Here is an 11,741-nt window from a genome sequence, read left to right as displayed (position 1 = left end):
TAGAAGTGGTGAACATCATCTGAAAGCTGGGAACATGAAGATCAATTTGAGATGCAGCTCAGCACTGTGTGACAAGTTGTTCTAGTCATAAATCAGAAATAAACAGATTAATTAATTATTTAAAATTAATTGTAAAAGTGTGTAAGGGTTTAGAACATGATTATAGAAGTATATGATGATCCCCCCCATGCTCTATTATGTCTCATAAGTTGTTGCTGCAATTTTTGGGTTGATACCATTTGTTACACAGATTTGGTGCTAAATTTAACCGTTTTTTACAACTCGAGAATTAATAAAAATGATCGATAAAACCTCCAAAATACCACATTAGGACACCAAGACCTTGAGGAACACCATAGAAAAAGCCATGCTGTGATTTCGTTGAAAAAACTTTTGACATTTGGAGATTTCTGCAGGAATTTCATTTTTCGGCGATTGGATGGCGATCACTTCTGTTGTGTAAACTGCTCAGAAACCCCCTTATTGTTAATATACCTAGGAAAGCCATCCATCCTCTGAATGCTCTAGGTCTCTAGTTTGTGGCTGTAAAGTTGCATGAGGCTGTGATTATCCTAGAGGTCACCACAGGTCATTTTATACAGTGATGTCAAGTTTCAAATGGTCTCACTACAATGAAATGGCCTCTATGGGGACTAACATCATCACACATGAATACAGTTGGGCTCATTGGATCCACAAGAGTCTCAGCTTTACAGTGATACCTGCTCTGAAGCCTCTGAAAGACAGTAAAGTCGGTCGGGTGTCTTAGGGTTAATTAGTGGGCTACCTTAGCTTGCCACTGTAATTCAAATTTAGCGTAATAGCCACTAGTCATTAGTGCAGTATCCTGTGACAGGTTGCTAATGGTTTTAACCATAAACCGTTATAACTCTGTTTTAAACTTAACGTTAGCTTGATATGTGAATAAATAATCAAATTTATCCAAGTGAGTAACTTGTAGTAATGCCATTTACCTTAAAGGTCCCATATAGTAAAAAGTGAGATTTCCATGTCTTTTATTTAATAAAGTAGGTTTAACTGCTGTATAAATACTGTGAAAGTATCAACACACTCAATCCACAGATAAATACACACAGCCCGTATTCAGAAACTGTGCTTTTGAAACAAGCTGTCAGGATATTTGTCCATTTGTGATGTCACAAATCTACAATATTTAGACCATTTCACAGTTTTGAAGGTAAGCCTTCTAAATGTGACCCAGTTTATTTCCCGCTGCAGTGTATGTGAATGACATCAGCTGACAGGAAGTAAACATGGACCCAGGCTGTTGCCTAGCAACGTAATTCCATTGAAATGTACTAAAACGGAGTGTTTCAGACAGAGAGTAAATACAGGTATATTCAGGCAGACTATATGATATATATTTTTAACATTACAGCATGTAAACATGTTCTAGTAGAAACATAAAATACAAATATGAACCTGAAAATGAGCACGATATGGGACCTTGATAATGCAGGCCTATTATTGCTATAAGACGTTTTTTTGTTGAAAAATTAGCCGCTGAGTTACAGACGTCTCTTTCCCAATGTAAGTCTATGGGGAAAAGTCTTTTTGGGCCCAATGGCATCACGTGACGGACACGGAAGTTGTAGTAAATTGCTCAGATTTTACAACGAGAACGTGACGTCATATTTACATTAGACAGATCCTTTCTAGCTATAACCGCATTGACAAGCACAGTGATTGGATGTGGGAACCTTTTTTTGGCAGATTTCATACCAACTTTTAGGTGCATACCACTAATCTACCTGACAAGAGTGTGCAGAGCAGGTATTTGTTTACATTAGTCTGTAATAAAAAAATAAAAAAATAATAAATAAATAAAGGAAAATATAGAAAAAAAAAAAATTCTGTTCAGAAATCTATTAACCCTCTCTGAGTTTCCCACACCTTATCTCCATTTGTTCCGAGTATCCTTCTCGTCTGGACTCTCTCACCCTTTATTGAAACTTCTTCTTCTTATCTGGGAGCTCGTCGTTGGAGCTAGTCAACAATAATTATTCAAATATGCCACGAGCACAGTCAAACAAGTCCAACTTATTGGACATCAATAACCAAACAAAGACTAAAAACAGATCACAGACACATGAAGGTAATAATAGATATGATATGTTTTTTTTTGTTTTTTTTAAAGCATACTAGTTATATTTAAGTGCACCTTAATTAAAGTAAACATTCTAGAAGTGTACTAATAATATGATATCCAAGCATGCAAATAAAGTACACTTATTATACATATACTAAAATACTACTATAAGTATTTGAGATTAAGTAGCCTACATGTATTTGAAGTTAACTTATAAGTTATACTCATGTAAGTATACTATAATACACTTGTAGCATAATGAATTTTACAACTAAACTAAATTACTACTATAAGTATTTGCAATTTAGTATTTTTAGTATTTACTTTTTAAAAGTACGCTGTAATACAGCTTAAAATTAATTTACATTAAAGTGAAATTTTATAAATATACTTAAATGCACTTCTAATGAAGTGACATTAAAGTATAATTTGATAAAGCATACTAATAGTGTATAACAAAGAACTTGGAAATAATAACACTTTATAAAGGTAAATTTGTTTAATGTACTTTTTGAAAAAAACAAACAATTGTGTACAATTTACAATATACTTACAACTGGTGAAGACCTGACGTGCACTAGAGCTTTATTATTCACTAAAGGCATTGTGGTGAATATGTTACTCATCATGTGTCTTTTTGTTTTCACCTGAATTAAACTCCAGACTGTTACCTCCACATGTTTGACTCATTGCTAGCAATTTTATGAAATGTCTACTTTAAAAGACGACTCAAAGTCTCTGAAATAATTGCCATCACTAATGTGTAGAAACTGTAACATGGAGACATCCTAGATATCCAAATTCTGATGCTTATGAATTAAATCTTTGATGTGTTGGGTGCAACAATACAAGCATTAACCTGTGATCTGAAAACTTTGCCCTCATTTTCCAAAGATGTTGAATTCTTATGAGCCTAAAACACATCTTGACCGTTATTTTGTATTTTCTCAATATAGTTAAAAAAGGTAAAAAGGTTTTCATAGAGCCGTGTGTTTTGAAAGTTTGATATGACCTGATAAATGTCACCTTGCTAACAACAGTATCAACCTATATTTGATTGGTGCTTGAGTAGATTGACCTTTGGAGATTTTTGTAGTTCTAGTTACAGGCTACCATATAGTCTGTTGCTACTGATTATAGCCTACATGTGAAGAAAAGATAAAGTCCGTGGCATAAAACACATGTTCGTAACGTATAGTTCAGTTAAGGACAACTGGTGTTGATCATAGTACCCTCAGTATTGTGCAAATAATCATGTTTGCACAGTCAGGGTTGGAAGTAACTGGGGTCAAAGTAACTTTTTGGCACGACACACAGGTGTGTTGTGCCAATGCATTACTCAGTTATAAAGAATAAACCATCAGACACACGTCTAGAACTTGGTTGATTCTTGGTTGAGACCTTCTGTTCTCGTGGAGGTAACATTTCTGAAAAACACAAGACAGAAACAGACGCACAACTACGAGTTATCCCCAATGAAATGAGGGAAATAAGAGATATCGACTTGTCTAATGATAATAATGATGGAACATATTTGCGACAGTCACCTGTAGTTCTTGGCCTCATCCGCTGACTCGGGAAGCTCTTTGCTCCTGGTCTCAGGAAGCAGGAAGCCGAGAGCTCCACTGATCAGTATAAGGCTGCTGAAGACTGCGGTGGGTATGGACCAGTGGTACACGGCCAACATGTTGAGCAGTGGAGCCAGTGCTCCACCTGCTCTCGCTGCCATAGCTCCGAAAGCTGTGGCTGTTTGCCTGAAAGGGGGGGGGGGTTATACAACAGTTATAACACTTCCACAAATTGGTCAAATAGCACATTTGGCAACTCTGAGTTGGTTTAAACACACACTAGAAAAAACATACAAAATATACTTTTAATGTTTTAACCTTCCAGTACTTAATGTCTAATTTGTCAAGACAGGTTAATAAAGTCATTGGTAACTCTTTATAATAACCATCATTTATAAATAGTAAATTGATAGTTAATTAAAATTTAGAAAATAGTTATTTTACTGTTAACAAACCCTGAAATTATAATTATATTATAATTATTAGTAATGCTATAATTTATGTAAACAGTTTATTGTTGCACACATAACATTTTATATGCTATATTAAGTATTTGTTAATGATTATGAAACGATTTGTAAGCCTTTTATGAAATTTTTTGTAAAACATCTATAAACATTATTTGGATGGCTATTATAAAGTTGCAACTGATGATTATAATACCTTGTTAGATGGTTAATAAATACTTTGTAAAGCATCTATAAACATTATTTAGATAGTTAATACTTGGTCCATCCATCTTATTTATAGATGTTTTACAAACCATTTCTTAAAGGTTTACAAATCATTTGGTAGTCATTAACAAATACTTAATATAGTATATAAAATGTATAATGTGTGAAACAATAAATTCTTTAATAATGTAATCAGAATGTAATTGTCAGCTATGATACAATATCTCATTTATAAAGTAAATATATCATATTACATATTACATATTACACAAACTACTGATAAAATAACATAAATTATAACACTACTCATAATTAGTCATGATTTATTATCATTTCATTGTTTGGTGACAGTAAAATAACTAAGGTTTAATTAAATGTCAATTTACCATTTATAAATGATGTTTTTTTATAAAGTGTTACCAAGTAATTTACTGTATTTTTTTAATGCTGCTTCACCCTGGTTTGGAAAGTGTGCACAAAAAGACAGGAGGCTGAAAATAAACTGTGAACACGAACCTAACAGATGTTGGAAACAACTCCTGTATAAAGATGATGCATATAGAACCAGCCCAGATCAGGAAAAAACGAGCTATGACAGCTAAAGATGTCACAGCGATGGAATATCCTAAAAAACATACAAAAAAAAAAATAATCTATTAAACTTGACAAACAAGGACGTAAGCATGAAATCGTCATTTTGCAAACCAAATGGTTTACCTTGAGGAACAGCTAGGATCAATATGCAAGAGAGACCTCCTATCAGAAGTGTTGATATGAATAATATTCTTCTCCCCAAAACCTCCAACAGCCATATGGCGAGGAAAATAGATGGTATTTCACTAAAGCCAAACACGAACTGAGTCAAGAAGATGTCCAAGCCGAAGGTTCCCATATTCAAATACAAGGCGAGGAAGGCGATGCACAATGAAAACCTTAAAAAACAGAAGATGTCCTGCATTATATTTAAGATTCACGACACATGTACAATGTTTTCTGAACAGTTGCTTCATTGTTCCAGATTTGTGGTAATTTATTTACAGTAAATTATCATCCAATAACCACCTTTGCTATGTGAACATGATGAATGTCTGCTACTATAAAATGACTAAAGGTTATAATATATATAATGTTCAGTAGTAATACAGAACTGTAATCATTTTAATGTTTAATATATTATCCATCTCACTGTTATTAAGTACTTAGTAAAGATGTTTTAGAACTTACCATCCCAATGCTACGATGAATAAATATCTGGTCAGCAGAGGCGATCTGAAAATAATGTTTATACCTCCTTTCTTCACCGCATCTTTGATTGAAATCTGTGGCAGAAATATGATTTATTGTAACATTGAAAATGTGTCAACTACACACATACAGGATGTATACTTTTCAATATGAGGTAATTCATACTTGAAACTCTGGCCAAATTAAGATGCAACCTCAAACTAATAGCAATAGGTATTTCGGTATAAATCATTTGTCATACGGAAAACAGTATGACTATCGAAGACTAGTATGACTATAATTATTAGTATGACTATGTTATACATAATATAGTGATACGATTACATATAATTGTATCACTATAGTTATATTAATAAAATACACATTAAAAGACAATGAAATGAATAAAAAAGTGATTGAATATATTAAAAATAAATTAAATAAATCAATATCAAATTAAGAAATAGAAACTAAATTTTAATAATAAGCAGCCAATGAAATAAATTAATAAGTAATGAAATATATATATATCCAAATAAATCAGTATCCAGTTATCAATTATTTTAAAACTCATTCCAACTCTATTCTACATTATTTCATGAATCATGAGTATCTAATTTATGGCTGAGTTTTATTCTCCTGCAAAGGCCTCTTTTATTTATTTCAGGAAGACACTTGCTTGTCAATCAACCTCTGTAGGCGGAATTCACAATTATGATTGGTTTCTCTGTCGCTCAGCAGAGATTCAGAAAAAAATAAGTGAAAGAGTTTTCGAGTTCTACTCCGGAAACGCAATTGCAGTCGAAAAAATCGAATTTTTTGGCCAGAATTTCAAAGATTTTGGGGGCACCCTGGACTTCTAACCCCCAAAAGATACAACTAAACCACGCCGTCAACCATCATACCAAATTTGAAGTTCCTAAGTTAAATAGTTTCCGAGTTCTGCTCCGGCAACAAAAGTGTGACACACGAACACACTGAAGGATGGACACGCGGAGCGTGTAGAAGTAATCCCTTTTTAACTATATAAAATGTGATAAACAATGATAAAAGTATTAATCCTATAACCCTGTGTTCATTACTGAAACAGCATACAATCACAGTGCTACTGTATTTTTATTAGACCCCCAATGCTGTAACTCACAGCTCTAAGTGATGTAATGCAAACGAACTCCAAATCACCTCGCAGCTGCGTGGACAAGGTTGCCACTGAAAGGGCCCAAAACAGGGAATCTGTCTCTGACATAATGGATGTCGGGGAGGCTCCTAGAGCATATGTATAGTATATGTTGATTAGTGGATATTTTGACAGAGACCAGTACAAATGGAGGATACGAAGATATATGGCAGGAGAGGTGGGATAAGTTCTTTGATTTAGTATATAGGGTTGTGATGTGGAGCCCGCGAACAGTTGCGTCCGGAACGGCTCAGGTTTGGTTGTGTTTTTGTCTGCGGATTTGAAACACAATAAAACTCTGCTTCTTGCACCATACTTGTACAGCATTAAGAGATTCATTTGAGTAACCTGTGTTGACTTTCTGACACCTTTAAAATTGAACATTGAAGAACATTGAACTGGGGTCTCAGCCGTTCCAGGCCCAAGGCTTGAGATTTCCAGGCTCAACAAGCGCTATATACCCCCCGACTACGACTACGTTGTCGCCGGGGTATAAAAACGATGTAGTAACACTCGTAGATAGCATGTAAAATCATCACTGGTCTGGCGATCAGTCAGTAACTCAACTGAACATGGAAAAAGAACAGAGTGGAGTCTTTTGCGGAAAGGACCACATGTTCATTAGATGAAGAACCCAACGTTGGTGATTTTAACTATTAAAGTTATATCGTTAAATGATTTTTAACAAAGTTACTGTTATTATACCCCCGCGACAATGTAGTCGGGGGTATATAGCGCGCCGCGTGTCCTTAGTTTCCGGAGTACTACTTGGAAACTATTTCACATTAGGAACTTCTAATTTGGTATGATGGTTGACGGTGTGGTCTAGTTGTGCCTTTTGTGGTTTAGAAGTCCAGGGTGCCCAACATTTTTTAAATTTGGCCAAAAACTGGGATTTTTCCAACTTCAATTTCGTTTCCGGAGTAGAACTCGGAAAGTATTTAACTTAGGAACTTCAAATTTGGTATGATGGTTGACAGTGTGGTTTAGTTGTGCCTTTGGTGGTTAGAAGTCCAGGGTGCCCATTAGTTAATTAGTTAATGCCCATTAATTCCATTAGTTCCAAAAGTGCAAAACCTTTGGCCCTACTTTAGTAGGGGTCATGCAGTGAGCTGGGGTATGTGATGCTCACTTTTGCCTTGTTCTTGTCATATTTATGTCACAGAAATGCTGCATGTTGTACTGCCATTTTGAAAATGGCTGCACTCTTTCAGTAAACTTTACACATGAGGCCCTGGACGGTGAAACCAAGGACATTGTCTGAGTGTCTGTCGAGTGACTGCATCTAATCATGTTCCCGCTTGGTTGATTAACAAGCAATATCATTTGTTTTCAGTTATTATACATGTGTCATACCAATCTGGTAGAAAAACTGATGCTTCACATGTTATATGTGGCAGCTTTAAGTTTCAGTACCTCTACCAACAGAGAGTCTGGAACAGTGCGTTTGTTGATGGCCGCAGCCTTGACAATCAGCTGTTTAGCCTCTTCTGTTCTTCCTCTGCTTAACAACCATCTGGCTGACTCTGGAATAAACCTGATAGAAACAACCGTGACAGTGACCGTTCAAATAGTCTATAAATTCCAAATGAAACAATGGAAAAATGGTTAATGCACACCATATGTAGAGAGCAGCCACTGCAGCTGGAGCTGCTGCGATCAGTTGAGCCACTCTCCAGTGCCGGATGGCGTAGATCAAACCAGCGAGGGCGCACTGTCCAACTGCTCCAAATAGCGTAGGCGCACATGATCCCCATGATCTTTTGGACGGTCCGATCCACTCAGTGGCTGCAATCAGGGAAATATACAATTTAATATTTTTAAGTTACCAGTTTTTTGCTTGGATTGTTTTATTTTTCAACAAACATATGCCATAAGAATGATTGGAATTATGCTATAATGATATACACATTTTTAACATTAACTAACCAATTGGTGGTCTGTTATATCTTTTGTTATACATATATAAACCTGTCGATCACTTTGTATCATCAATATTTGCAAAAACTTCAAACAATAATATCATTGCTATCAATTTGTTGTTATGCCAATGTCTTTATTATGTGTATTGTCTGTAGTCCCATGTTAGTTTGATTTGGATAACCTGAAGTTTCTGATAAAAAATTGATGCCACACATAATACATAATTTTACCTGTATACAATACATACCCAGTATGACAGAGTTGATTCGATAGCCTCCGCCTCCAACTCCCACCATGAACTGGGATGCTAAGTATAAGTAGACATTGGGGCATAGTGCTGTTGTTACAGTAAATGTTAACAATATAACTAGTGTAATTTGAGTTGCTCGTTTGCGACCAAACCTGCAACAGAAAGAGATGAACAAAATGATACGGTATAGAAAAAAAGACCAGCTTCTGTTATGGTCAACACAGAGAAATAAAACAGTTAATGGTGCTAATGAAGAAAAAGACAGAAATAGCTATAACCATATGCTCCAATTAATAAGCACGTAATTTAATCTACTAAATGGAAGGTTTATTTAGTGAACAATAGGGATTTAATATGAACACATGGGGAATATGAATGAACACTAGAATTGGCCGCAGCTTTATATGCACTAAATTAATTCAACACAACAGCCTTAACAACTCCTGGTATATACGGTCTATATTTTTAGGTTTGTTTGTGTGTATTTGTGTTCATGTACTTGGTATTCATCACATTGTGGAGACAAAAAATGGACTCGCACAGCCAAAAGATCTTTGTACACCTTCACAGCTACGTCGGAGATACTCACCTCCCACCTGACCTGGGACTACAAGCGCTGGTCCCCACAATAGTTATAGTTATTGATTTAAAAGAAATACATTTAGTTTAGATCATTACGTGTTTAGTTGGGGTTTCTGCATGGTTCACTAAGTTAAATTTAAGACTTTTTATGAGTTTTTTTATGAGGCGGCTGTGGCTCAGAGTGTAGAGCCACAATGTGTCCACCAATCGGAAGGTCGGTGGTTCGATCCCCGGCTGCTCCAGGTCACATGTTGATTTGTCCTTGAGCAAGACTTAACCCCAAATTGCTCCTGCAGGCATATGTGTGAATGAGTATTTAGATTAGATCCTGATGGGCAAAGTTGGCACCTTAGTAGCCTCTGCCATCAGTGTATGAATGGGTGAATACTGACATGTAGTGTAAAGTGCTTTGAGTGGTCGGAAGACTAGAAAAGCGTTATATAAATGCAAGTCCATTTACCATTTTTAAATGCCACATAAGCGCAGTTTAATACCCGTTTTACGATCATACCGGCCAAAGTATGATGGAAAGCCAGTCGGAATATGGCATAGAATTATTTCTTATTATATCATTATATGGCACATTTTTCAGTATTTTATAACAATTATTCCTAATGATACAATTCATTAAATTAATTGGATCTGGATAAGCAGCAAGAAATGCATGAAAATCAGTTGAAAAGCATTTAAGTCTTAAAAAATTGACAAATAAAATCAAGCTCCCTTGCTACTGCCGCGAGCTGCAGTTAAAGTGTTTGCTACAGGTCTGATGGTGCTGACGGAAACTGTAGTTTATAGGTGTTTATCGTTTCCCGACAGCCTGCAATCACATTCAAAAAACAATTTATAACTAACATTACGTCCTATGGCAGACAAGACGCAATATTTAAGACTTTTGTTAATTAAATTTAAGACTTTTAATGTTGATTGGGGTGCCGCCAGGGGTGGCGGTTGTTTGTTACCATATTAAACAATAAAAAAAGTTGATAAGAAAAACTATAAGACTTTTTATACCATCTAAGACCTTTTTGTGAAGAAACTAAATGCAATGACTTTTCAAGACATGCAGATACCCTGCTAGTATTTAGTTACTGTTGGCAACAAATTATTTCAATGCTATGAATTCAGTGGTGTTTAAATTTCAATGTTAAGTATTCAGTGGCTGTTAAAATTCATATACTATTTGCTTCCACAATATTTATTCATTAGAGCTGTGTGTGACGTTATAGATTATTTCTTTATCTTCACGGCGTAGATCAAAAACACAATATTTTACTACATAAAATACACTTACGAATCAGCAAAAAGTCCAAATACGACAGAGCCAACAATAACACCGACCATGAACACTGCTTGCATCACCTGCACCAAGATAGCTTTGTCACAAATGAGATCAAACTGTAAAGAAAGAACAAACAAAACAATTATTTACTGAATGAAGGATTTCATGAAGGTATTTTCTCCAGTTTCTACACTCATTACTTACATCAGTGATTATGGTGGCTTCATACATCAGGTTGTAGTACTCCCATCCATTCTGGCACCCTGTGGTCTCATTGAGTCCGTACTCCCTGATGGCATTAATGTCCCAGTCCACAGGGACAAACATCCGACACCTGCTGAAGGTCCCGTCCTCCTCCCGGGGCAGAGTCAGGTTCAGCTGCTCCTCTGTGGTCAGGTTAGAGTCGGTCTGAAGGATCCAGTCTGTCTTACAGTGTCGCTCTGGATCAGACTGGATGAAAATAAAGCTTGCAAAGACAAAAGACTCAACAAAATTTGGAAAGCAAACCGCAATCAGAGTGAGCTTCTGGAATAATCCAAATTCTCCAATGTTCCTCAGGATCTCTCCAAAGTCTGCCATGTTGATGTCAGTTATTTCACTTTGTGTTGGTTGGAAAGGGCTGCAGCACAGCTTATAATAATATCCATTAATGTATAACCAAATTGAACTATATATGCAAACCGATGACTTATTATTTCATTCAACTGTGAACACCTGGCGTACACTAGAGATTTATTATTCTCTGAAGGCATTGTGATGTTACTCATCATGTGTCTTTTTGTTTTAACCTGAACTAAACTCCAGACTGTTGCCGTCACATCTGTGACTAATTGCTAGCAAATTTATGAGATGTCTACTTTAAAAGATGACTCATTTGCGGTGGAGATGTTTCTCTGAAATCATTGCCATCACAAATGTGTATTAATTGTAACATGCAGACATCCTAGATAT

The 11,741-nt window shown here is 35.7% G+C and overlaps 1 protein-coding gene across 1 annotated transcript; it reads right to left on the bottom strand.

Moving 5' to 3' along the window:
- Positions 1–2,596: 2,596 nt before the first annotated feature.
- LOC141776665 (solute carrier family 22 member 13-like) lies at positions 2,597–11,731 on the bottom strand. Its single transcript, XM_074650406.1, has 10 exons — positions 10,995–11,731; positions 10,803–10,906; positions 8,924–9,078; positions 8,373–8,541; positions 8,176–8,290; positions 5,577–5,671; positions 5,070–5,284; positions 4,869–4,977; positions 3,658–3,864; positions 2,597–3,537 (listed from the first exon to the last, which is right to left on the bottom strand). The coding sequence occupies exons 1-10, from the start codon at positions 11,367–11,369 to the stop codon at positions 3,483–3,485; spliced, it is 1,599 nt and encodes a 532-aa protein (XP_074506507.1). The 5' UTR covers positions 11,370–11,731; the 3' UTR covers positions 2,597–3,482.
- Between the last annotated feature and the right edge of the window lie 10 nt (positions 11,732–11,741).

This window comes from Sebastes fasciatus, chromosome 11 (assembly GCF_043250625.1).
Source record: "Sebastes fasciatus isolate fSebFas1 chromosome 11, fSebFas1.pri, whole genome shotgun sequence".
NCBI lineage: Eukaryota > Metazoa > Chordata > Actinopteri > Perciformes > Sebastidae > Sebastes > Sebastes fasciatus.
Note: the sequence above shows the minus strand (reverse complement) of the source record. Positions and strands in the feature narration are given on the sequence as shown.